At 39.3% G+C, this 25268-nt stretch overlaps 1 protein-coding gene across 2 annotated transcripts in view; it reads left to right on the top strand.

Annotated features, from left to right (window-relative positions):
- Positions 1-25268, top strand: part of LOC114667560 (synaptic vesicle glycoprotein 2B-like) — a 178242-nt gene that overhangs the window by 108384 nt on the left and 44590 nt on the right. For both annotated transcript variants that reach the window (XM_051920841.1, XM_028822904.2), the window contains exon 3: positions 22663-22843. In XM_051920841.1, coding sequence (XP_051776801.1) covers positions 22663-22843 — 181 coding nt within the window. The remainder of the gene's footprint in view (positions 1-22662; positions 22844-25268) is intronic.

Raw genomic sequence — 25268 nt, 5'->3', positions numbered from 1 at the left:
CTTCATCTCTTGGCACAAAGTCTTGTCTCGCGGGACTTGAAATTATCTCTCTGAAAATGTCTCGTCTCTCTGAAAAACTCTTGTCTCATCCCAAGATTTTTTTTATACTAGCTAACCCGCGGCGTAACATACGCCGCATAATTATGTACTGATGGGTGAACACTTGCTGAACGACACAGTTGTCCAAATGGGGTGGCTTTGTGGATACCACTGTGAGTGAATGAAAAGATGGACCTCTGGAGAGAGCAACATACAATTGTCCGTGACTGAAAGCGGGATCGTCTGTGACGATGGAGGCCACGCTGGTGAAAGTTACTTCATCGGTAGGGATAAGTTTCAGCACTTGTTCATTAAGGTGTAGCGAGTCTATGTTGTTGACGCTTAATATAGCTTGCGTACTGAGTTGTTTCGGAGTCACAGTTGAGAAACACTTTTTTAATGTCTTTTAAGCACAGGGAAAAAAATGAACATGTGAAACATCCGTAAACGATCCGATCGCTGTAAACAGAAGTGAAAACAAAATCGAGGCCGGTGCATTCTTTAACTGCCTTGTAGCGCAATGGTAGTGCTGCTGTTTTGCAGTAAGGAGACTGTGGAAGATTTTGGGTTCGCTTCCCGGTTTCTCCCTGTGTGGATAGCGCTTTGAATACTGAAAACACCGGTATATCAATGTAATGAAGTATTATTATTCTTATGCATCCAGCGCTCTCTCTCTCACGTGCCTGTATGCGTGTGTGTGTCGCTCGCTGCACGTGTTCCTGCAGGCATACCAGTAAGTGAATGAAAAGATGGAACTCTGGAGAGAGCAACATACAGCTGTCTGTGACTGAAAACTGGTTTTGGCAGATACATTCACATCTTTTTGAAAGTTTGGCCCTGTGCCTTATTAATTGTCATTGCAAAGGCAAATCTAACAGGAAATTGTCTTTGCTCAGATGCACGCGCAGGCTCTCTTTCAGCAACACAGGAGCCTTCCCAGCCCTCCCCCCCACTCTCTCTCAGCAGCCCGCCAGCCCCCTCGCCCTCTGTCTCTCAGAAGCACGCGAGCCCTCTCTCTCTCTGTAACATTGCAGCAGTTGTATAAACACTTTTTTTAAACGAGTTTTAAGCACAGGGGGAAAAAAACCCAGGCTCCCTGCTCAGCTGCATGCGCAGGCTCTCTCTCTCTCTCAGCAGCACGCGAGCCTCCCCAGCCCTCTCTCTCTCTCAGCAGCAAGCGAGCCTCCCAAGCCCCCCCCCTCTCTCTCTCAGCAGCACGGGAGCCCCCTCCCCCTCTGTCTCTCAGAAGCAGGCGAGCCCTCTCTCTCTCTGTAACATTGCAGCAGTTGTATAAACACTTTTTTTTTAAATGAGTTTTAAGCACAGGAGGAAAAAAAGGAACATTTGAACAAATCCGAACTTTATTTAAAAGCTAACCAAGATAGTAACATTGCAGGAGTTCACCATTTTTAATCAGGCAACTGACAGTAGTGGAGTCAGGCACAGAGAAGGTCAGCTGCTGAGAAAGCGTCTCGACTGTTGCAGGGTGGTGAAGCAGGTGAGACGCTAATGAAAAAGAGGCACAGGGCTTATTGGTTTTTAAAGACTGCTTCCTTCATTGTGTTTTAACCTCAGTTTTAAAGGATTGCGCGGCTCTCTCTTTGTCGCGCTGCCTGTGTGTGTGCGGCTCTGTCTCTCGCGCTGCCTCTGTGTGAACCAAGGTTCCACTGAGGTTGACTAATGAAAAGTCAACGTGGCTCAGAGCTGCATGTGGACTGTGGCACAGACAAACAGAAATGACGGCATGTTTTCCGAGGCGTCGCGTCTGAGTTGGTGGGCGTGGCTCTGCGAGTTGTCGTCGTATCCAATGGTCCTAGAGTTAGTGGGCGTGGCTCCTTCCTGCCTGCGCCATGGGTGTCTTACTTATCGGCGGCTTAGTGAATCCACGCCCCTTCCGGCGTGCTTTCCATGGGTGGCTACTTGTCTTCCGGCTTAGTGAATTATATATATAGATAATAGAAAGATAAATAATTATTAAAGGGAAAGCCAGGACTGAATGTGTACTGCAAAATTTGAAAAGACCAAACAAGGCCTAAGTAAGAAAAAACAATTTAGGTGGTCAGTTGCGCCTAAGAGTCTAACAAGCAGATTAGATCATGGTACTAAAAAGGGAAAGAATATACAAACATTTCCAGCGCTTTGATAATATCCTAGAGGTTTGTAAAATACAACAATCAATTTGCTGATCAAGTTATATCCAATTTTTACATCAGCTGAATTGAGAGTCTATTTTAGTGGAATTGGCGGCATAACAGGAAACAACCTTGTGCAGCACAGGATACAGTCAAGCATGCTGCCAAACACATTAAAACCTGGAAAATTTAGGGTCACAGCAAGTGAACGAGGCAATAATTAAATCCTGTCCCCTCCTAGCCTTGCAAGACAGCAAAACTAACAACTTCAACACACTGTCATCCCTCAATAAAATCCATTGCATTTTGGCAGAAGGGTTTTGATCAGAAAAGCCATTAAGAGGCCCTTGGGAACTGTAAAGTAACGAATGTGTTCCATGACTGAGGTGGGAGAAAGCATGCATACAACTGACATATGTCTGAGAGTTTTCCAATGAACCTCAGATTTTGTGAGCGGTAAAAAAAATAAAAAGCTCGTGTTATGAAAAGTTTACATTTAGATTTCACTACAGTTATCTGAATTTTATGATCTTATAAGACCAAAATTTTTCTTTAGCAGCAAATTCTATGAGTATATTATTTACAAGTGTAATACTGAATATTATCCTAAGTAAACCAGTGGTGATAGGGCAAGGAACACTAATAATGACCTAAAGCATAATGCCAAAACCACACTAGAATATTTTAAACAAAAACGTCAATTCCTAGAGTGAACTAAATTCCAATCAACCTCATTGCTCGGTAATAGATTCCAGATTAAACAGATTGCATTTGTGTGCCTGTACTTTTATTGATAAATTAATTTTGAAGTAATGGTTGGGTCCACTGTACTAGTTTTCTTCCTCATTTGTACACTTCTATCATTCCTTCTCTGAACCTTTATTTGCTTAAATTGAAAAGATTCACCTCCTACATTCTTTTAAAAATACATACACCAGAACTGCACAACATTCCTGATGAAGCCCCACTAGTGCATTGTATAGCTCTAGAATAACATTCCTTTGTTTGTACACTACATATCATGCAAATAGGTTTTAGCACTTAGGGCTGTGGGAGGAAATAAAGGCACCTGGAGGGAACTCACACAGGCACAGGAAGAACATGCAAAGTCCATGTTGGGAGCACCTGGGACACAAGCTCTGGTCTCCCTGTGAGACAGCTCTGCTACCACTGTGCTACCAGTACACTTTGCTTGTGTTCCTCAATATTTTTGTAACCTCCTTAGCATTAGACCCGAGTGTCACTTGGGCAACACTATAGACGTGTCACACACAAAACCCAAGGTTTATTTGGGCTGTAAAAGTGCCAGCAGCATTACTGTTGAGCGTTACTCGGTGGTATTGGCATGTCTTGTGTAAGCGTCAGACCCAAGCGTTACCTGGGCAATGAAGACATGGCTTCTCTTAGCTTCTCCTAATTTGTATCATTATACTTCATACACTTCTAACTTTGTATTTATTCTTTGCATGTTTTACAGTAGAAAGATGAGATTTAATAAAAAGTCCGTTTTCAAGCCAAAAAATGCACTGTTTTTTACGTGTATTTTGTTGGAGAAAAAATATAATGCTGAGGAGGTTAAATAATTGCTTACTCATGATGCAAGTTAAGAGTATTGGCCTACTGTTAGTACAATAAGCCCAGTCACATTTTTTACCTAATGGGTCAACTCTGGTTAGATTAATGTCTCTACAAATTTTCCCCAATGTCCATTAATTTCTGAAAAATACAAGTTAAAGGTTTATAGTTTTAATTTTAAACTTCAATGGGCACTCTAGGATAAAAGTTATCCAGTCCTGATAATTTATATGAATTTGGCATTTTTAATCCATCATTCTGTTATATTTCCAAATCACTGAGCTGCTCCTTAATTGTCTCTGTCTATAGCTTTCTAAATGACTTATGGCTACAGTTTCTACCTCTGCCTAAACTGACTCTGGTACAATGAATTAGTTTTTATTTACTTATAATGAATTTGGGATGAGATGATTGTTTTTTGATAATCAATTTAAAAACAGAACACTTTCATATTGGAACAGAATATAATGTGAAACTGTGAAAGGGATGAATATTTCAATGAAACACTGCTACTCAAGAAGAGTGATTGAAATTGTCACAATCTAGTTTGTTTTTTTTTAATTCAGGAAAAGGCCATATTTCAGGAAATACATTTACAGTGTTATATATTAGGTGGATGCCAAAGATGACTTGCTTCCACTTGCAGGATATTTCAACAAGAATTATTTTGAAATCATAATGTAAGATTGTCTTTATGTAAGATCAATCCACCTATTATTTAATTATTATAAATATGGCATGGACACTAAAGCATAATGCAAGTATAATTCAAGGCATTCATTGAGGTGTGTGGTTCTAATACTTTTCCCCTAATAAGACCAATGAACTCTACAATTTTCTTGCACACACTGCTTTTTCAGTTTAAGACCTCTTACAGACAGTTGTAAAATTAAGAAGGAATGTATGCATTTTTATGGATGTTTGTATGCAAATTCAAAAGATCAACATTAACAATCACAATGGCATGAAAAACTTGAGTTTATAGACTTATCCACAAATATATATACTTTGTTATGAAAATATTAATGTGACTTTGGAAATGCATTAGTAATAAACATTTAAATGATACATTTGAAAAATGAGAGTGGTTCAGCTCTACTGTGGTTAATAATACTGTCTTGTTGCTCTAGAGATCTGTGTGCCATTCCCAGCCTGGTCACTGACTGAATTTCTCTGGGTATTCAGATGTCCTCCCACATCTATATGCTCTCCAGGTTACGTACATTGGCGATTCTTCATTCCCTTAGTATTTCCGATTGTGGGTTTGTGTGAGTGTGCTCAGTGATACATTGCATCTTGTCTAAAGTTGTTTCTTTCCTTGGTACTAGTCCTGTCAAGATAGTGTCTTAAATGGAAAGCAAATTCAATTATGTAATTTCAATGTACTGTATAATATATCCTTCACAAAAATATTTATATGCAAGAATATATATTAATTTAACCATCAGATTTAAACCATAACTCACGGGGGCAGAAGTTCAGTGAAATGCATGTTCCTTTCGTACTTAGTCACAAAAGAAATGCCATTAGGTGCCAACCAGCATCAGAGCAGCTCTTAAGCTGCTTATGTAGGCTGCTAGGACTTTGTAGTACACACTTAGCTGTCTGCTCTGTAGGGCAGTGCAGGACCCCTGGAGATTTAGATGAGCCATGCTAAGGAAATGCTATGTTCCTGCTGTCTTATGTCAGAGGACACCCACCCCCTAACCACTAATGCTGAAAGAAGGCAGTGTCTGGATGCCTAATTCTATTGTTTATGACACAGACATAAGGCTAAAGACTGTCATACACACAAATACACACTTAGTCCTGTAAATAAGCTCATCTCTGGGCCTGGGATGGTTACGCCGGTCTCAGTGATGTTATGCTTTACTCTGTAGTGTACATCCCCAGAACCTCAGGTCTCCTCATACTGTTCTCTCTCTTCATTTATTACTGGTATAATGTTCACCTGGGGAAAACTTGCTTATGCACATAAAGAGGCCTGAAATGGCTTTCCATGCAAAAGTCAGGATTTATAAAAGAAAACTTACCAGGGGAACGTGCATATATTTATGGCAACTCAACCACATTTGTACACAACATTTTAGAGAAAGTGGGAAATGATGACACCCTTGATCAAGTAAGGATATGCAGACAAATCAGCTAAATGATAACTTACACGTATAATGATTCATATCACCAAGCTGATATTATAGTGTGCGTTGACATGACAAACTTGTTAGAATGATGAATATAATGTAATGACTTTATGTTAGTTCCATTTTAAGTTCGCCAATGTTGTACATTTGCACTGAAGACCTTTTTTGTTTTTTCATCAGTTTAGTCACTAAGCAGGATAAGAAACCAAAGTGCAGTAAAAGCACATGCACGATTCACTCCCTGTATACAGAAAGCTATAAATATCATGCCCAACAACCTATTCACAGCCTAATGGTCTGACACAACATGGCTTGTTTGGCATTGCTTAAAGACTAAGCAAGTGGTGATGTACAATGGGAATGAGCTTTTAAAGACCGGTCAGATTTTTTTTGCCTATGATGACACTGCCTGACAGGTCAAAAATAACACAGCCTAACTTCAGCTCTGTCATGCCTGCTGTGCTGAAAGCCTTAAACAATAGACAAGGCACTAAAGTCAGTTTCTGTATTTTGTGAGTGCACAAGCCAACATAACATGACACAGTGCCATTGTTCAGACTACTAGCCAATGCGTGGTGCTGTATGTGGAGGCTGGCTTGTTGGTTAGGTAACCTTCATACTGTTTATATTATTCATTACATGTGCCAGGTGTAGAGGTGCTTCACTGCACCACAGAACTCCTCAAATACAATTGGTGGTGGTTGAATATGTGAAGTGGGAGTCTGCTCTACCACCCAATGGCTGTTAGCAGCATTGTGACTGCATATATATGATGTTGAATGACATGTTCCATGTATGGCTGTTTCAGAGTGGCAACCGGTTGAGGATCATGGTGCATTCATGTAAGTACAATTATAACATGATTGAGATTTATAAATTTAAATGGAGTAGAAATGTGCGTATGCCAGGTTTAATGAAAAGTGAGAACTAGCAAAGTCCATCCATCCATTTTCCAACCCGCTGAATCTGAACACAGGGTCACGGGGGTCTGCTGGAGCCAATCCCAGCCAACACAGGGCACAAGGCAGGAACCAATCCCGGACAGGGTGCCAACCCACCACAGGAACTAGCAAAGTAACAACTTGAAATCTTTTTTATTTGACTTATATAATTCTTTTGAGAAACCTAAACAGTCTTTCCTTTATTAGTCCTAAAGATCAAACTAATACCAGGGGCCTTGACTTGCATATATTGAGGGTAATTTTACTTGGTACAACAGTAGAAATGAGACACCAGTAGAAATTTGCCAACCAGTAGAACATGATGCAGTGGCGAGGTGGGGAATGGGCATTCTGTTACCTTCCTTCACGGCATGTGGCAGTACAACTGTTGAGATGGACAAAGAAGGCAAAGAATGAACAGTGGCCTTTTTTCATAGCAAATGAAAAGACAAATGGGAATGTCGTACTTTGCCATAAATGAGGTGCCTTTTAGAAAAAAATATGATTTGAGTATAGCTATACTGTATTATGGTTATACAGCCAGCAACAATTTGATTTTTGCAGCATTCTGTACATGTAGCTTGTTCACAATATGCTGTCTTGTTTGTTTTCCTTTTCCCTTGTCTAATTGGTGCTGCCTATGTACTTTGCAAACTGGCGTCTCAGACACTGGGCACTCTTTTATGCTGACTGTATATTTTCTAATGCACAAGCCACCATAATTAAAAACGCATGCAAAATCAAGAATGATAAGTCAACTTGCTTTGCTTGTGTATGCATCTGCCATAAAACCATCTGTGTTGTTCAATCCGTGCACAAGCATTTCAGTACAGCTATACTCAAATCCTATTTTTTTCCCTGTAAAAGACATTTTTTGGGGACAAAAACGTCATTCCAACAGTCCTTCCATGTTCTGTTTATTCTCACATTTTTCTATATTGTGGCACACTGTGAACTTTTTATTTACGAGATTTTTGCACTGCTGAAAGACAGGCTTCACTCTAAAACAGCATTCATTATTTGGTAGTTTTTTCTCAGTTTGATTTGTTTAACAGCAGATTGCATGACTGTTAAAAAAATTAAAATAAATCTTGTTTGATCTTGTTTAAATAAAGACTTCAGTAATTGCTTTGATAGAAATTAAGTCAGAAGGACTTCATTTTAGAAAATTTAGGATTTCTGTCTATACCGTGATATTTACAGTTAGTGTCCAAAAAGTTTCAAATACACTATCATGATATATAATTTGCTTATTTCGCCCACCTGTAAGACAGTAGGATTGGGATTCAAGGGATTTGTTAAACAAACTATGCCCTAGTATCTGTCTAATTACCAACCACTGCTGCAAAAGTGTGATGTTATTCATATCTGTGAGACAAATTTATCTCACCACTGGTAAAGAGTAGCTAAGCAACAGCTTGAGATTACCCAACTTCATCATGTGATCATCACCTGTCATAAGACAGACTATAAGGTAGTTGTTAAAATTCATGAAACTGCCTGGTTTTCATTTATTTATATTATTAAAAACCATTGTAGACATGAACAGTAATGTCTCATAATGTGCTTTATTTCAAACCAGTTTCACTTCTTCCTTTGCAGGTTGCTGTAAAGAGTCATGCCTTTCACCTGTTGAACTGGCACGTACAGTATATACATGTCTATTTGAAAAGATGTTCAAAGGCAGCATTATGTGATCATTGTAGATACAAATCACAGTTCATAATAGATTTAAACTATAAAAGGTGTGCTTGGAAAACACAGACAATTAAGGGAAGAATAGAGGGGATAGCTGGCTGACAAGGACAGGTTAAAGTCCTGCAAAAAAATCCATATTATGGGGTGATGGGGGGAGGGTTGGCATGTTAAAAGACAGGGGAAATAGGGGTCCTGAGACCTTGTTATGCATGGTGTGTGGGATGTAGACACTCCAGGGCAAACAGAGAGAGAAACAGGGGGTGTCATCCTGGAAGGAAGCTGCTAATACTTCCCTCCGATGTTAGAAGGCAGATAACTTGTCTGTCAGTAAAGGATGCCCAATCACCTCCAGTAGTCACATGAGCAAGGCAACGATAGACTGCTATCAGGCTGCAAAAGAGAGGTCATAGCCGAGCCAGGCAGGGCTCTACTACTGAGGGGAAAGAGAACAAATAGCTTAGGAGAGGACTAGGAGAGCTGGTTTGTTAAGGGCTTCTAGACCAACTTTAAACCTGGCTGTCTTTTATTTAGAAAGGGTAACTCTCATCCTAGAAGTCATTCCAGTGCTTTGGTTTGAAAGAGTTGTGATGAAGGCACACTGAGGGAAGTAGAGAATTAAAGAGATGGAAAATGAAAAGAGAGGGAGTTTTTGGTGATACTTAGAAGGTTACTCAGGTACTTGTCTTGATAGGTAAAATGGAGCAGATTGGTATCATGGATTTTTTTCTTTCTTCGTTTATTTTAATGTTTTTTCAAATGTCACCTCTTCATATACAGTCAAGCCTCAACATTCGCATGTTAAACTTTCGCAACTTCAGGCATTAACAGGATTTTATTTGGAACCTGACTTTTATATTCGTTTTGGTCACCTTGCTCATTCGCAGGCTTTGCGACTATGTGAAGTGTAGAATAAATAAGAGGCACGGTGTGTGCAAATTTGAAGGGCAACTGGTATCCTACTAGGCACTCCACCAGTCTAGTTCGCCTCCCTTTTGTAAAGTGCTCCTTGTGCATTTCGTTTGTGTTGCAAGTATGCCCCAGGTGTGTAAAATCCGTAACGCAACTTAACAAGAAAATGAAAGTGTTATGCTGGAATGTTGGTAGCCACTTGTTAGCTACAACCAGCTGGCTAGAGACTAGGGTCTATGGGTGGATCGATACTAAATTAAACAACGATATTCACATTAAAAGTATCGATATTACACATTTTCAATAATATGCAAGTTTTTTGGAAATTATTTTTAAAAAGCATTTGATGGTGAGAACATGATTAAAGGTGTCATATTATGTAAAACAGGAGCTGCTTTTCCTTCCATGTTTATCATCGCCCTGCATTCAAACTGGTAGTGCTGCTGCCCACCAGCCAAAGCAGTGAAGCTGTGTATGGGAGGCAATGGCAGAAAGAAAGTGGGACGTTGTTTGGAGTTATTTTACTCCACTGAGTATACAAAAATGAAGCAAAATGTGATATGTGTCAGAAGACTGTATGTTATTGTGGCAACACCACAAACTTAGTAAAACACATAAAAGTCAGTCATATTAACGAACACGTGGAGTTGCAACGGAGGCGATCGGAAGAGAGTCTACTTTTAAAGAAGCCTTCTATAAAGGCAAGCAGTACCCAGGCAACATTAGTAAACCGTAATCTGTAATCTGATGTAAGGTTGTTACAATTGTTTGAAAGAAAACAATAAATGTCCGTTTTAGGGAGGAGTATGTTACATATTTAGCTTGATGAATAGACATATTTAGAGAAGATTTTCAAAGTTAATATATTTATTAAATCCAACATTACTCAATCTGTGGTGGGCTGGTGCCCTGCCCGGGGTTTGTTTCCAGCCCTGTGTTGGCTGGGATTGGCTCCGGCAGACCCCTGTGACCCTGTAGTTAGGATATAGCAGGTTGGATAATGGATGGATGGATTACTCGATATTATCTTTAAACCCCATTCGCTAGCATTAGACCCGAGTGTCACTCAGGCTGTAAAAACAGTGCTAAAAGCAGAAGTCTTGAGCGTTACCAGGGCAATGGTATGGCAGCGTTTTCTCCTCTCACCTGTAGGTGTACCTAGTAATAATAGCGTCTCATAAAAAACGCTTTTTTAACAGCACAAGCATTACACGCTCCTGACAGTGATACGAGCAGTGATGCTGAGGAGCCTCTCGTCAGGAGTGATGACGAAGTGAATCTGTCTTCAGTCAGTGAAATTGAAATGGACAGTGAAAGTGATTCTGATAAATCCAAAACTGACTCTTGCTCGGTATTTGCATCATATTTTTTACACTACTGACTGTGTACTTTTAGTGTTTTGCACGTTTCATAGTAAAAAGTAAAAATCTGATTTTTTTGAGCCAAAAAATGCAATGCTTTTGACATGTCTTTTTCGAGAAAAAATGTAACGCTAATGCTTGTTGTTGTTCCACAGATTGTGTGCAAGAACTGAACATGTCTAATAATTTCTGTTTATAAACAAGCAAAGAAGTCCAATCTTTGGCACTATGTGTAATAGACTACTAATGCAAAGTCTTTAAAATGTGATTTTTTATGATGTCCACAAATTCTTTAAGTTTTTACAGAAGATTAGCCATTCTTACAAGACAACACTCTGGCTATATCAGTATTGGGATCGGTATCAGCAAAACTGGCCTCAGTATCACCCAGTATCACAGTCCTCACAGGTGGCGCAGTGGTAGTGCTGCTGCTTTGCAGTAAGAAGACTGTGGAAGATTGTGGGTTCACTTCCTGGTTCCTCCCTGTGTGGATAGCGCTTTGAGTACTGAGAAAAGCGCTATATAAATGTAATGAATTATTATTATTAGTATCGGATCAAAACAAAAAAATGAGAAGTATAGTCCATCACTTCTAGAGACGTTGTGCTTCATTCACAATCTCCAACATCATTCACCAGCTGTGAATGACAAAGTGTTAAAGGTAATGTGGAGACTTCGCCAGTATTGGCATCTTCTGACAGCAGCAACGAAGTTTTTTTTTTCACCTTCATTAACATATTAGCACAAAAGCTCATAGAATTCCAGGAAATGACTATCGAGAAAAATTGTTTTACATGTACCAACTGTATTTCGTGTACTTCATTTCATGGGTTATTTCATGGTTACTGTGTTATACAAAGTGCACATTAACAGGAATTCTGTGCAGAAAAATGTATTGTAAGAAATGTGGTGAAAGATTACAGTTTTTGGAGGTTGTGAGAGCCTAAACCCTTATTTCCTGTAGGTTTCATGTATGAACATTCACCTCTTTGACTTTCGAGTTGTTTCCTGGGAATGTAACCTCTGCAAATGTGGAGTATTAACTGTATATATAGTTCCTTTTGCGTATGACTGGATTCCATTATTACCATAACTACTTGCTGTTGAAGCATGAATGCTACATCTTCATAGTTCCTGGTTTAGTGTGTTTTTATGAGTATACTGTACATTTAATCCCACAATAATACATTAGATGAGTTGCTGAATAATTGAATACATAGACTGTGGAATTACTACAGGAGACAGATTCAAAGTTGATTCATATTGTCACAAGTCACAACAGCGTATAGAAATTAAAGCCAAAAATTATAATTGTTTTATCATAAAGTGGACTTAAATAAATCCAAAAAAAAAAAAGTAAAAGTTTCTAATGTCAATCTCAATCATTCTCTTTCTACCATATTCCAAACAGCAACTTGATGTGCGCTAAAAAATTGTGTTTCATTTTATTTCATCATGGCTTATCTGTATTGCTCTTAGTAACAATATGCAGGCGTCAAAAATGTGAGGTTTTGCTTTGATAACAAATGTAGTGTTGTTAGCTCATTTCAGAGTTATTGTCAGGTTTACACAGTGCCCATTAAATTGCCATCTGCATGTTTGAAAAAATAACATTCTGTGATGAACAAAACAGCTGAGTTTCTTCTGGTATACAGTTTTGTGAAACTGATGCTCAACTTACACTTTGCATGCGATTTTGCAACTGTAAAATATGCAAAAATGGGTGTTGTAGAGTTTTTCTAGTTTGTTGAGGGGCTAAAATAAAGGACCATTACTCCTCAAGAGTTTGATAACATAGTACAACACAACTCTTTTGGACCCATATCAGAAAATAGTCGAGATGAAAATAAATAGAGAAAACTGTCTTTTGGAGACTCAACATTGCTAAACCTAAAAATCTGACCTGTGGTCTTAGATGAAATCCCACCTTGGCCAACACTTAGTTTTGTGCACGCTAATAAAGGTTTCTTGTCTTCAGACACAGTGCAGCCATGCTTCCTAATGGGAATTATAGCTTGGTTTTGGGCTGACAGACATACAAACAGATTACAATTTTATTTAAATAGATTAATGTAATGAATAATTTAGTACCTTTGTACCTTTTATCCAACGAAATGTGTGTTAACACGTTGCTACTGAATTAGATTTAACTGTAGGAGAACTGACAAAAGTACAGTTTCATTCTCTTGCTTTCTCTCATTCACTCACTCGCTGTCATCGCTGATGGCAAACAAATGCACCACAAGATGCTACTTCTTCCTGTTCATCCTTCCTGTTTGCTTTGACTTACCAATCAGGTACTGTATATGGGATCATGGTTAATATGGGTTAGATTGCACACTACTAGACACCAGCGCCACAACACTTTCCTGAACTCTGTGTATTGGTATCTTATTGACTGTGGAATCTTTGTCCCTTCTCATCTCTGTGCTACAAGTTCAAGTGGTCACTGACAGTGAACTGCCTTTTAACACCCTTTAAAATCCAAATTTACATTCTCAGAACTCCCTCTGGTGGCCCTGGGTGTCCCTGAACCCACTGATCTCCAATTCACATTTAACAAGCTGCATATAAGACCTGTCTCCCATAATATACAGCAATGCCCAATAAAACAGTATTAAGTATGGCATATACTACAATGGTTCCCCATTGTGTCTCTTCTATTCCAGCCAGCTCGTTGCTAGGTAGGCAACCTGGCACAGTACACACATCACACACCCACAGAGTATACACACACATTTCCCGGCATGCCCTGCTGGCTTCCCACAGGGCACAGATATCCGGGACAGCTGCCATCTAGCGTGCTAGGGGAATAAAAACTACCCAGTGATATCTTTTCATTTACTTGGGCTGTCCGTCTATGTTTTCGTATCCTTCCTTCCGGATCTGGTTCTTGTTTCCTTCCTGGCCGGGATGCCCATCCAGCCCATGTGGCATCTACAATGTATATTATAATAGTCGGCAAATATCTGCCACGGTGCCCTCTCAGTAGTAAACTATGCAACATTCTATGATCTGCTTCTCGCAACTGAGAGGGCACCGTGGCAGATGTTTGCCGACTTGCAGACCAACCACAAGCGTTACCTGGTAGGTAACCACCCATACAATCAGATTGTGATTCAGACTACATATGCTATAAATGTAATTACTCCGATCTCCAGGCTGTCAAATAAGCGAACCACACGCCGTGGTGCAACATAAAGAGGCTTCGCCTCTGATGCTGACGTCCGAGGTTCGATCCCCGAGAGGGATGCAGGGAGTGTGTACGCCTGATGAGCCCAAATAAGGGCGAACTCTTTGTATTATATGACAGTAAACTATGCTCTCTCTCTCTCTCTCTCTCTCTCTCTCTCTCTCTCTCTCTCTCTCTCTCTCTCTATATATATATATATATATATATATATATATATATATACATACACTCTATACATATTTTTTAATAGCATTATTAATGATGTCGCTCATTTTATAGTAGTTTTATAATTCAAAGTTTTAAATGAAAGATTAAAAATTTATAATAATGGCAAGTATACATTTTTAAATTTTAAATTATTAAGCATGTCAGAATAGCACATCATGATTTTCCCTGTCATTATGATTTAGCACAGTTTTCTACATTTATTATTCATTCAAAATGCAAAGAGGCGGCAGGTCTCCCAACGGTTTATCACACACAGAGCTGCTTTCATTTCCTCAAATAAATACCCTTTAAAATGTCATATATTCCAAAAATGTCAGTCTGTCACAATCCTCTTTAGATGTGTTTGTTGACTAAGTAAGGTGGTATTTGTTTTCTTCTCATGGGGTAAGAAGACAAATGGCTGAATGCATAGGAAACAAAACAAATAAATAAGCACAACAGTAAAGAAAGCTCATGTTCTACCCCTACTGGGGAAAATGGAGAGAAAGCACCAAACTGAGTTTTCTTCATAATTAGTTGATGTCTTTGGAAAATGGATCTTGCTCTTTCAATATCATATTATTTAAAAATACAACATATCTTATACAGTTCTTCAGAAAAAGATAAGCTATCTGTATGAAAGGGGGTACTGGAATTTGATGTCAGTCATGCACACTTCTACCCTAACTTGGTTGCTAATGGAGGCACAGTCTCTCTCACTATGAGGTGAGGTTACACTTCTGTTTCACTTGTCCTGTTGCTTCTGTGGTAAGAGTCTGCAAACTTATATGAGAGTTAACGGGTACCCTTACTGCCCTCCACTGAAGTGCTATTACTGGATGATAAAGTGCTGCCCTTTAATATTATGATTTGTTCAACCACAGCTGCATGACATTTGTTGTGAATGGACAGGCTTTAATATTATTTGCTGTACACCTAACATCATCTACTAATAGACTCCGGCTCCTGGCACCATAAATTGGATTAAACTAATTTGAGAATGTGATCATCTATGAACTAAAGAAAATATTCTGTGTTAGGTATCAGAGAGTTAATTGTCTCATGTATGACAATGGTTCTATTGATCACCACATGTTGAAATGCCATCACCAATACAGTACAGCAAACTACTTCAGGATTTACCAAAGCAGAAGAAGAGAGGGTGGTGAAGAAATGGTGCCATTGTGAACAAGTTGTGAATAAATCTAAATTAAAGTTAATTATCTTTGAGCATCATTGTAATATCTAAACTATACTTATCTTTAAGTATGAAAAAACAATATGCAACATTGTTAAATATATCTTTGAAAACTAAACTTAAAAAAGTGACATATTATGACTAAATTGATGCAGTAAGCATATAATTGCAGGTAATTTACATAAAGTTATTCTTTTTTGTAGACTAAAATAGCATTACATGCCCTACTTGTATGTGTCCTACTGTAATCTATCTTTAGTGCCACTCATTTTCCTTTTCTCAATGGCAAAATAAATGTGTTGAAACTGAACTGAAAAGTTCGCAGACCCTGAGATCTACACAAACTAATCCCACATTTAACGCTAAACTTAGATTTCTCCACATCCTGTTTAATGCAAAATACTTCATCCTGGCAACGTTTGACTTGCTGCACTATTATGTGCTGGCTACACTGCATGTTAGACAACTGCAGTTAAGCAACCTGCTCGCACAAAGACCAATTAAGAAATGACTCGACTTAGACTTGAACAAGGAATAAAAATGAATGACACTCTACTGGAACACTGGGCACCTTAATGATATTTTGTTTGTAAAATTCTAAAATGATTTGCAGCTTCTGGCACTCACATGGTGATTGGACTCTTATAGATGTGTGACAGACTCTACTATAACTCAGCTGTGGACTTATAGACCCTATCAAATGCTTCCTTTGGATATGTGGGATGTGTAGCAACTAACCAACATGAAGATGAGTCATTTAGCCTCTACGGCATTTGAACTAACACATACTATATGTAGCTCCTGGTAGTTATCAACAAATAGATAAGCAGTATTACAGACATTAGAACAATCTAGATGAGAACAGGCCATTCAGACAGTTAATTTGTCTAAAACAACATTAAGTTTAGTTTTGAAAATCCCTAGTCTTACTTTCAACCACACTGCTTGGTAGCTTATTATCTTAGTATCTATGGTTCTCTGTGTAAAGAAAAACTTCCTAATATTTGTGTGAAATTTACCCTTAAGAAGTTTCCAACTGAGTCCCCGTGCTCTTGATGAAGTCTCTTTAAAATAACAGACTCAATCCACTGGACTAATTCCCTTCATAACTGTAAACACTTCACTCAGGCCACCTCTTAATCTTCTTTTGCTTAAACAGAAAAGGCTCAGCTCTTTTAATCTTTCCTCATAACTCATCCCTAGTAGCCCTGGAATGAGCCTAGCTGCTCTTCCCTGGACCTCTTCTAGTGCTGCTATGTGCTTTCTGTAGCCTGGAGACCAAAACTGCACACCATTCTCCAGATGAGGCCTCACCAGTGTATTATAAAGCCTGAGCATAACCTCCTGTGACTTGTACTCCACACATTGTGCTATATAACTTAACATTCTGTTTGCCTTCTTAATGGCTTTTCAACAATGTCTGGAAGTTGATAGCGTCGAGTCCACTCCAAGTCCTAAATCCTTCTCATAAGGTGTACTTTTGATTTTCAGACCTCCCATTGTATACTCAAACATAACATTTTTACTTCCTATGTGTAATACTTTACATTTACTAACATTAGATTTCATCTGCCACAAATCTGCCCAAGCCTGTATGCTGTCCAAGTCCCTCTGTGATGATTTAACGGATTCAAAATTATCTGCTAATCCACCTATTTTGATGTCATCTGCAAACTTAACCAGCTTGTTACTTATATTCCTATCCATATCATTTCTATATGTTAAAAACTAGCCATCCCCTGCGGCTCTGCCTGTGTAGAAGTGAAACAGGACAGAGAGAAGGGCCCTGCCTGATTCCCTACTCCTGATGTCACATTTCCGCCTCCCCTCGGCCTGCAGCTTCTCAGATTAGTGTGCATAAATCGCTCCTGCAAGCGAACTTTATTCTTAGCGCGATGAGAGAAGTCGCAAAATCAACCTGAATGTTCAGGAAAATTCTAGAGAAAAGCCCGATCTAAATCCGTTAAGTATTTCTGTCGTTCACTAGCTAAGCGGATGTAAGATACACCCTAAAGCTGGCGAGTGTGTGAGGATGGCCCCTCTCCTCAGCCCGCTGCGTCTCTCTCGGATTCGTGCAAATAAACCGGTACTGCAAGCAAACTATGATACTTCGCGCGATGAAAGAGGTCGCAAAATCAACCGGAATGTTCAAGCAAATTATAGAAAAAAACACGATCGAAATCCGTTAAGTAGTTCTCTTGTGAAAAGTGGACATACATAGAGACATGCAGACAGACATTGGATTTTATATATATATATATATATATATATATATATATATATATATATACAGTGGTGTGAAAAACTATTTGCCCCCTTCCTGGTTTCTTATTCTTTTGCATGTTTGTCACACAAAATGTTTCTGATCATCAAACACATTTAACCATTAGTCAAATATAACACAAGTAAACACAAAATGCAGTTTTTCAATGATGGTGTTTATTATTTAGGGAGAAAAAAAATCCAAACCTACATGGCCCTGTGTGAAAAAGTAATTGCCCCCTTGTTAAAAAATAACCTAACTGTGGTGTATCACACCTGAGTTCAATTTCCGTAGCCACCCCCAGGCCTGATTACTGCCACACCTGTTTCAATCAAGAAATCACTTAAATAGGAGCTGCCTGACACAGAGAAGTAGACCAAAAGCACCTCAAAAGCTAGACATCATGCCAAGATCCAAAGAAATTCAGGAACAAATGAGAACAGAAGTAATTGAGATCTATCAGTCTGGTAAAGGTTATAAAGCCATTTCTAAAGCTTTGAGACTCCAGCGAACCACAGTGAGAGCCATTATCCACAAATGGCAAAAACATGGAACAGTGGTGAACCTTCCCAGGAGTGGCCGGCCGACCAAAATTACCCCAAGAGCGCAGAGACGACTCATCCGAGAGGTCACAAAAGACCCCAGGACAACGTCTAAAGAACTGCAGGCCTCACTTGCCTCAATTAAGGTCAGTGTTCATGACTCCACCATAAGAAAGAGACTGGGCAAAAACGGCCTGCATGGCAGATTTCCAAGACGCAAACCACTGTTAAGCAAAAAGAACATTAGGGCTCGTCTCAATTTTGCTAAGAAACATCTCAATGATTGCCAAGACTTTTGGGAAAATACCTTGTGGAATGATGAGTCAAAAGTTGAACTTTTTGGAAGGCAAATGTCCCGTTACATCTGGCGTAAAAGGAACACAGCATTTCAGAAAAAGAACATCATACCAACAGTAAAATATGGTGGTGGTAGTGTGATGGTCTGGGGTTGTTTTGCTGCTTCAGGACCTGGAAGGCTTGCTGTGATAGATGGAACCATGAATTCTACTGTCTACCAAAAAATCCTGAAGGAGAATGTCCGGCCATCTGTTCGTCAACTCAAGCTGAAGCGATCTTGGGTGCTGCAACAGGACAATGACCCAAAACACACCAGCAAATCCACCTCTGAATGGCTGAAGAAAAACAAAATGAAGACTCTGGAGTGGCCTTGTCAAAGTCCTGACCTGAATCCAATTGAGATGCTATGGCATGACCTTAAAAAGGCGGTTCATGCTAGAAAACCCTCAAATAAAGCTGAATTACAACAATTTTGCAAAGATGAGTGGGCCAAAATTCCTCCAGAGCGCTGTAAAAGACTCATTGCAAGTTATCACAAACGCTTGATTGCAGTTATTGCTGCTAAGGGTGGCCCAACCAGTTATTAGGTTCAGGGGGCAATTACTTTTTCACACAGGGCCATGTAGGTTTGGATTTTTTTTTCTCCCTAAATAATAAAAACCACCATTTACAAACTGCATTTTGTGTTTACTTGTGTTATATTTGACTAATGGTTAAATGTGTTTGATGATCAGAAACATTTTGTGTGACAAACATGCAAAAGAATAAGAAATCAGGAAGGGGGCAAATAGTTTTTCACACCACTGTATATAAGAGAGAGAGAGAGAGATAGCAGTGGCCTTAGCACTGAACCCTGTAGAACTCCACACTTAACATCAGCCAAGGTCCCCCGCACCATAACCCACTGCTTCCTGTGACTGAGCCAGTTCTGCACCCGTCTAAAAATATCATCCTGAACTCCCACTTCTTTTTGTCTGATGCCTAATCTCTCATGTGGCACCTTATCTAATGCTTTCTGAAAGTCAAGATAAATAATATCATGTGCTCCACTTATTCTCTAGACATAGAATGACAGAAAAATAGTCAGACAGAACTTGTCATTTACAGCTGTAAAACTGAAATATAGAAAACACAATGATTACAAAAATATGCAATGGCAGATCCTCCACACCTCTCACTCCTTCTTTATTCTCCCTGGCACTGTTTGTTTCTCTTCTGCCAAATGCAGCAGACTACTGCTTCTGCCTTCAAAGTCTATGAACTCAGAAGTTGTAGTATCTGTGCATAACTTGATTTCTGGTGAAGTTTACAATGGTTTCCTTGTTGAAAGGATGAATGAATCCTTGAAAAAGACAGGCATGTGGGGTTAGAGTGCAATATAAATTAAGCCCATTAAAATATCTTGTACCATTAATAGATGTTTAATCAACTGTATTGTAAAAAAATCAATTTCTTCATATCAAATTCTTCAAATTTACTGTAACTCTTCTACTCAAAGAATTAAGGTTGAAGTCCACCAGTTTAGTAGTTTAATACCTTACCTGGCAGCCTTTTGTATTGCAAATTAATTCTCCTAATGCTTTTGGGGAGTATCTGGGGCTACTATTTCCTCTCATCATTTAAAGCTATGCTGCCATGCTAAATTACAATGCAATACTGCCTTGCTTCTTCATTTGAATGTCAGTGCATTTTGTGTATACATCTTTGATTGATTTCTTCTAATGACAAGGACATATACAAGATGGATCTTATCTGGAGGAAATTTCCAAAGAAGGAATAATGTGTTTTATATTTTTTTCTGTATGGCGGAGACCTTCATGTAGAATAGCAGCCTTGTTGATTTGTCCTGCTGCCTGTGTCTCCAAGGCCATCTGTCTTGCTGAGAGCAATGTCCCTTCGTTTGTGCTACTTCCATACATGTCTGGTTATAAAGGTGGTCCCAGTCAATAGGAGTTTAAACAGCTTTCCATTGGTTACTTGCTTTTGCTACGTTGCTGACTTGGTAAATTGACGGCCACTGTGCTTGATGTTGCCTTTTGCGGTGGCTCAGCAAAAAAGCAGCTGCCATGTTCTGTGTTTCTACAGTGCTTGCCTGTCTCAGTTCTTTTCAGCTTTTCTTAAGTTGTGCAGTCTGTAAGCCCACAACCTATCTGGAATGGCCACATCCCTATTAGTCTGTAGACTTATTCCACCAACTAAGTGTCAGTTACATTCTGCGACTCTCACAGCTGCTTGATTTGATTAATGGTCAAAAGCTCTATGGGTGTTTGTGCACTGATGCAAATTGCGGCTACTTTTTAAATAGTTTGTTTCCACTGGTGTGTCCCTAGTTTGGATTCCCACAGATGTTCATGGGATATTTAGTAGCCTGGGTGAACAGCCAATCTGAGTGCCCCTGGGCAACTGTCTTCCCTACTTTATGACTACTCTGCCTGATCTGGAAGTGTCTCCGGGGAGCAATGCTGTGGCACTGGAGGTACTCCCAGGTCCAGCAAAAAAGGGGTCAGTCTGCCAAGGCCACAGACATTGTAATGAGCAGAATCCAGTCAGAGATGGGCCAGATAACAAGAAAAAAATCAGAGTGCAAGTAAGAGTCAGTGTTTACGCCTGTCCACACTATCGTTTTTCAAAGTAAATAGCTCTGCAGAGTGTTTTCTGATGTCTCCATTTTTAACAGTTGAAAACACTGTGGAAGATAGGTGAAAACAGAAACTAATGTTTGTTTTTTTAGACAGTATATTTAATACTTTTACTGCCTGTATTCTAAATATAAAAAAATCCAGTTCTCCGGTCTGTTGACATTTATTTGTATTTGTGGTCTAAAATAAACAACGAAACAGAACAATTAAGTTAAACCAAATGATAAGTGAAATACAATACCTGTACAGTGCTTCTGACAGCTCAAGTTAAAACTAGAAAGCCGACTGTTTTTATTCCTGTTTGCAACTTTTCAGTAGCAGCGGGCACATGTAATGGCCAGATGAGGGCTTACACGTTACGTGGACATGTCTCTTCTGGTGTGATGTGAATTAGTGGTTGCTGCAGTCACCTGAGCACTGACAATGTACTAGCTTTTATCACCCCCCCCCCCCCCACTTACTTGTCCCACTCATATTATGCTTTGCAACAAAACAGCAAACATTTTATGGAACTTTGCTCAGGAGGGACACGTTTTGCTGGGAAGGTAGAAGAGCACATTGCAGGAGTCCAATGTGCCTGAATGAACTTTTCATATGCAGTAACGTGTATTATCTTTAGAATTAGTACTGCTTAAACTGTCGACCTGGGAAAACCAAACATTTGAAAACCGCAGCATTAAGCCCACCTGTTCTACGTGCATCCTCTTCTGATCCACACTCTATTTTATTCATAGTTATCACCACCTGGCAACATGAGCAGAGTCCACGTAACACACTTAAAGAGTGGTGGAGACCTTGTGGATTTTATTTAACGTTCAGAAGAATTTCTGTAAAGTCCAATAAAACTGCCGAACATCACGATATTGGCCTTTGCATATTGATTTTTATTAATGATAAAATTGAAAATTTGTTCTATTGCCCAGTCCTGTTGATGTACTGCATATAATGCAATAATGACAGCGTATCTGGAGCTTTGTGCATTGTTTTGTTCTCAGTATTTATTAAGGAGGCAATAGCACATAGAAATGATATTAATTTATTACAGGACTGTGTACTTTTAAGCACGTAGAGATACCTCAGGAGTTTTTAAAATAATTCATTTTAATAAATGAGGTGGATAACTGTTAATTTAAAAATTTGCAGTTTATTATCAAGAGCAAGAGGCCAAAGATGAAAATCATCTCTGTTTAAATGTCATATAAATGTTGTACATTTCTTAATTGTAAATGCATGAAGCAAGCTACCTAGTAGTGGAGAAGACTAGTTTTGGACCTTCAGATATCAATGTAACACTTTCTGGTGCACACTGGGTGAATAGAAACTGATGAGCTATTCTGGCAGGTTCTTTTTAACACATTCATATGATTTTATCAGTTTGTGCACTAGGGGACAATGGCCCCAGTTCCTACAATTCCTATTTGTGGTTTTAGTTATGTCTGTTTGGACTAATAACAATTTGTTAGGCACACTGTTGATACAGTACAAACTGTAGCCTAATCGCAGATTCCTGCATTTCTTTCTCTGCAGGCTTGATAGTCTACGTGGGAATGATGCTGGGTGCCTTCATATGGGGTGGACTTGCAGATAAGGTTGGCAGGAGAAGGTGTCTGATCATTGCTCTGACCATCAACTCTGTCTTCTCTTTGCTGTCCTCCTTTGTTCAGGGATACGGTTTATTTCTCTTCTTCCGACTAATCTCTGGTATTGGGTAAGTGATGGCTTTAATTTCAGGCAAAATTATTTATAAGGGGTGGGAGCTCCTGCTGGCATCTGGTTATACATTCTTAAATGAAAGCACACATGAACAAAAATGTCAGGAGCTCTTTTATCATACATCATTTTATAAAACAGAATGCTTGAAGTGGGAACAAAGGAGAAATATAAGCAAGCTCACTGAAAATGACTAAACAGAGGCACTAGGTGAATTCTCTTAGAAATCCCAGGCTAGTTACGGCCTAAGCTGAGTTTATCTGTTTGCTGATTGTCTGCGTAGGTTCTTCTCATACATCCTAATGACCTGTTAATTGGTTAGTTTAAATTTGTCCAATGGATATGCTCTGTGACGGCCCAGCACCCAGGTGAAGTTGAGTTCCTGCATTGCATCCAATTCTGATAGGATAGTAACTGGCTTCCTTCAACCCTCTTCTTCTTCTTTTGGCTACTCCCGTTAGCAGCGAATCAACTTCTTCCATATCTTTCTGTCCTTGTCATCTTGTTCTGTTACACCCATCACCTGCATATCCTCTCTCACCACGTCCATAAACCTTCTATTAGGCCTTCCTCTTTTCCTCTTCCCTGGCATCTCTATCCTTAGCACCCTTCTCCCAATATGCCCAGCATCTCCCCTCTGCACATGTCCAAACCAACGCAATCTCGCCTCTCTGACTTTGTCTTCTCCCAACCGTCCAACTTGAGCTGATCCTCTAATGTCCTCATTTCTAATCCTATCCATCCTCGTCATACCCAGTGCAAATCTTTGCATCTTTAACTCTGCCACCTCCAGCTCTGTCTCCTGCTTTCTGGTCAGTGTTACCGTCTCCAACCCATATAACATAGCTGGTCCCACTACCGTCCTGTAGACCTTTCCTTTCACTCTTGCTGATACCCATCTGTCACAAATCACTCCTGACACTTTTCTCCACCCATTCCACCTTGCCTGTACTCTCTTTTTCACCTCTCTTCCACAATCCCTGTTACTCTGTACTGTTGGAACTGGGTAATTGTGTTAGAAGATGGATGGCAGCACATTACTACCGGCCACTATCATGTTCATATTGATTTCTTGCAGAGAATTAGGTTTTCTCTCTCATTCTAAAAATCTGCACTTTGATGGACTGGTGACCTTAAATTGCCATATTATCAGTGAGCGTTGGTATGTGCGTATTGGTGTTCTTTGATGGAGATCGACAAAAAAACCTGAATTTAGAAAATACATAAACAGATTGTATTAATCTTTTTTATTTTCTTGCCATGGTTGATAAACAAAGGTATCTGTCCTCTAACCAAGAAAATACCATACATGTGTAACTATTTTGTCAGTAACTTTATATTTACATAGATTTTCATTGCTCCTTAGTTTTATGCATTTTAACAAGTTTTGAAAACATGAAAATAACTTTTACTACACAGCACATCCTCATCAACCCTTAATAGGTGTAAAGGAACAGACCATAAAAGTAACTTCTAGGCCAGAATTTTCTGTATCGTTGCTTATCCTGAATGCCTTCCTCTGCTGCTAAGAGACCACCTGAAAAATTGCTGCTTATAGAAATAGCAGTTCTACAAAAGTTTGTCACAGAGGTATAATGAAGGAAGTTCAGTATTTCATTAATAGTAGCTAAATAATTTAAGTAAAAGTTTCTCTTTCTCTGTATTATTAGCTAGGAAAAGGATCCCAAGAATTTGATAAATCCTTTAATTCCACTGTAACTAGCTAACTACATTTTACCGGTCTTTTTTCATGAATCAGACTGGTTTTCTGCTTTGTCATTTATAAGGACCATATCTTCTTTTTAAGCAGTTTGTTAATACACGCACTCCCAAGTACCCCGTAGTGCAGAAGGGGTTAACTCAACTTTTGGCCTAAATGCTCTTCTCCTTAATTTGCACTAAGGTTCCTTTTATTTCTTCTTCTTCTTTTGGCTGCTCCCATTAGGGGTTGACACAGCGGATCATCTTCTTCCATATCTTCCTGTCCTCCTCATCTTGTTCTGTTACAGCCATCACCTGCATGTCCCCTCTCACCACATCCATAAACCTTCTCTTAGGCCTTCCTCTTCTCCTCTTGCCTGACAGCTCTATCCTTAGCATCCTTCTCCCAATATACCCAGCATCTCTCCTCTGCACATGTCCAAACCAACGCAATCGCACCTCTCTGACTTTGTCTCCCAACTGTCCAACCTGAGCTGACCCTCTAATGTCCTCATTTCTAATCCTATCCATCCTCGTCACACCCAATGCAAATCTTAGCATCTTTAACTCTGCCAACTCCAGCTCTGTGTCCTGCTTTCTGGTCAGTGCCACTGTCTCCAAACCATATAACCAGAGGTGTTTAGAGTAGCCAAAAATTGTACTCAAGTAAGAGTAGCATTACTTCAAAATAATATTACTCATGTAGAAATAAAAAGTAGTCA

Source organism: Erpetoichthys calabaricus, chromosome 17 (assembly GCF_900747795.2).
Source record: "Erpetoichthys calabaricus chromosome 17, fErpCal1.3, whole genome shotgun sequence".
Classification (NCBI taxonomy): domain Eukaryota; kingdom Metazoa; phylum Chordata; class Cladistia; order Polypteriformes; family Polypteridae; genus Erpetoichthys; species Erpetoichthys calabaricus.
The sequence above is the reverse complement of the archived record's forward strand: the minus strand, read 5'-3'. Positions and strand labels throughout refer to the sequence as shown.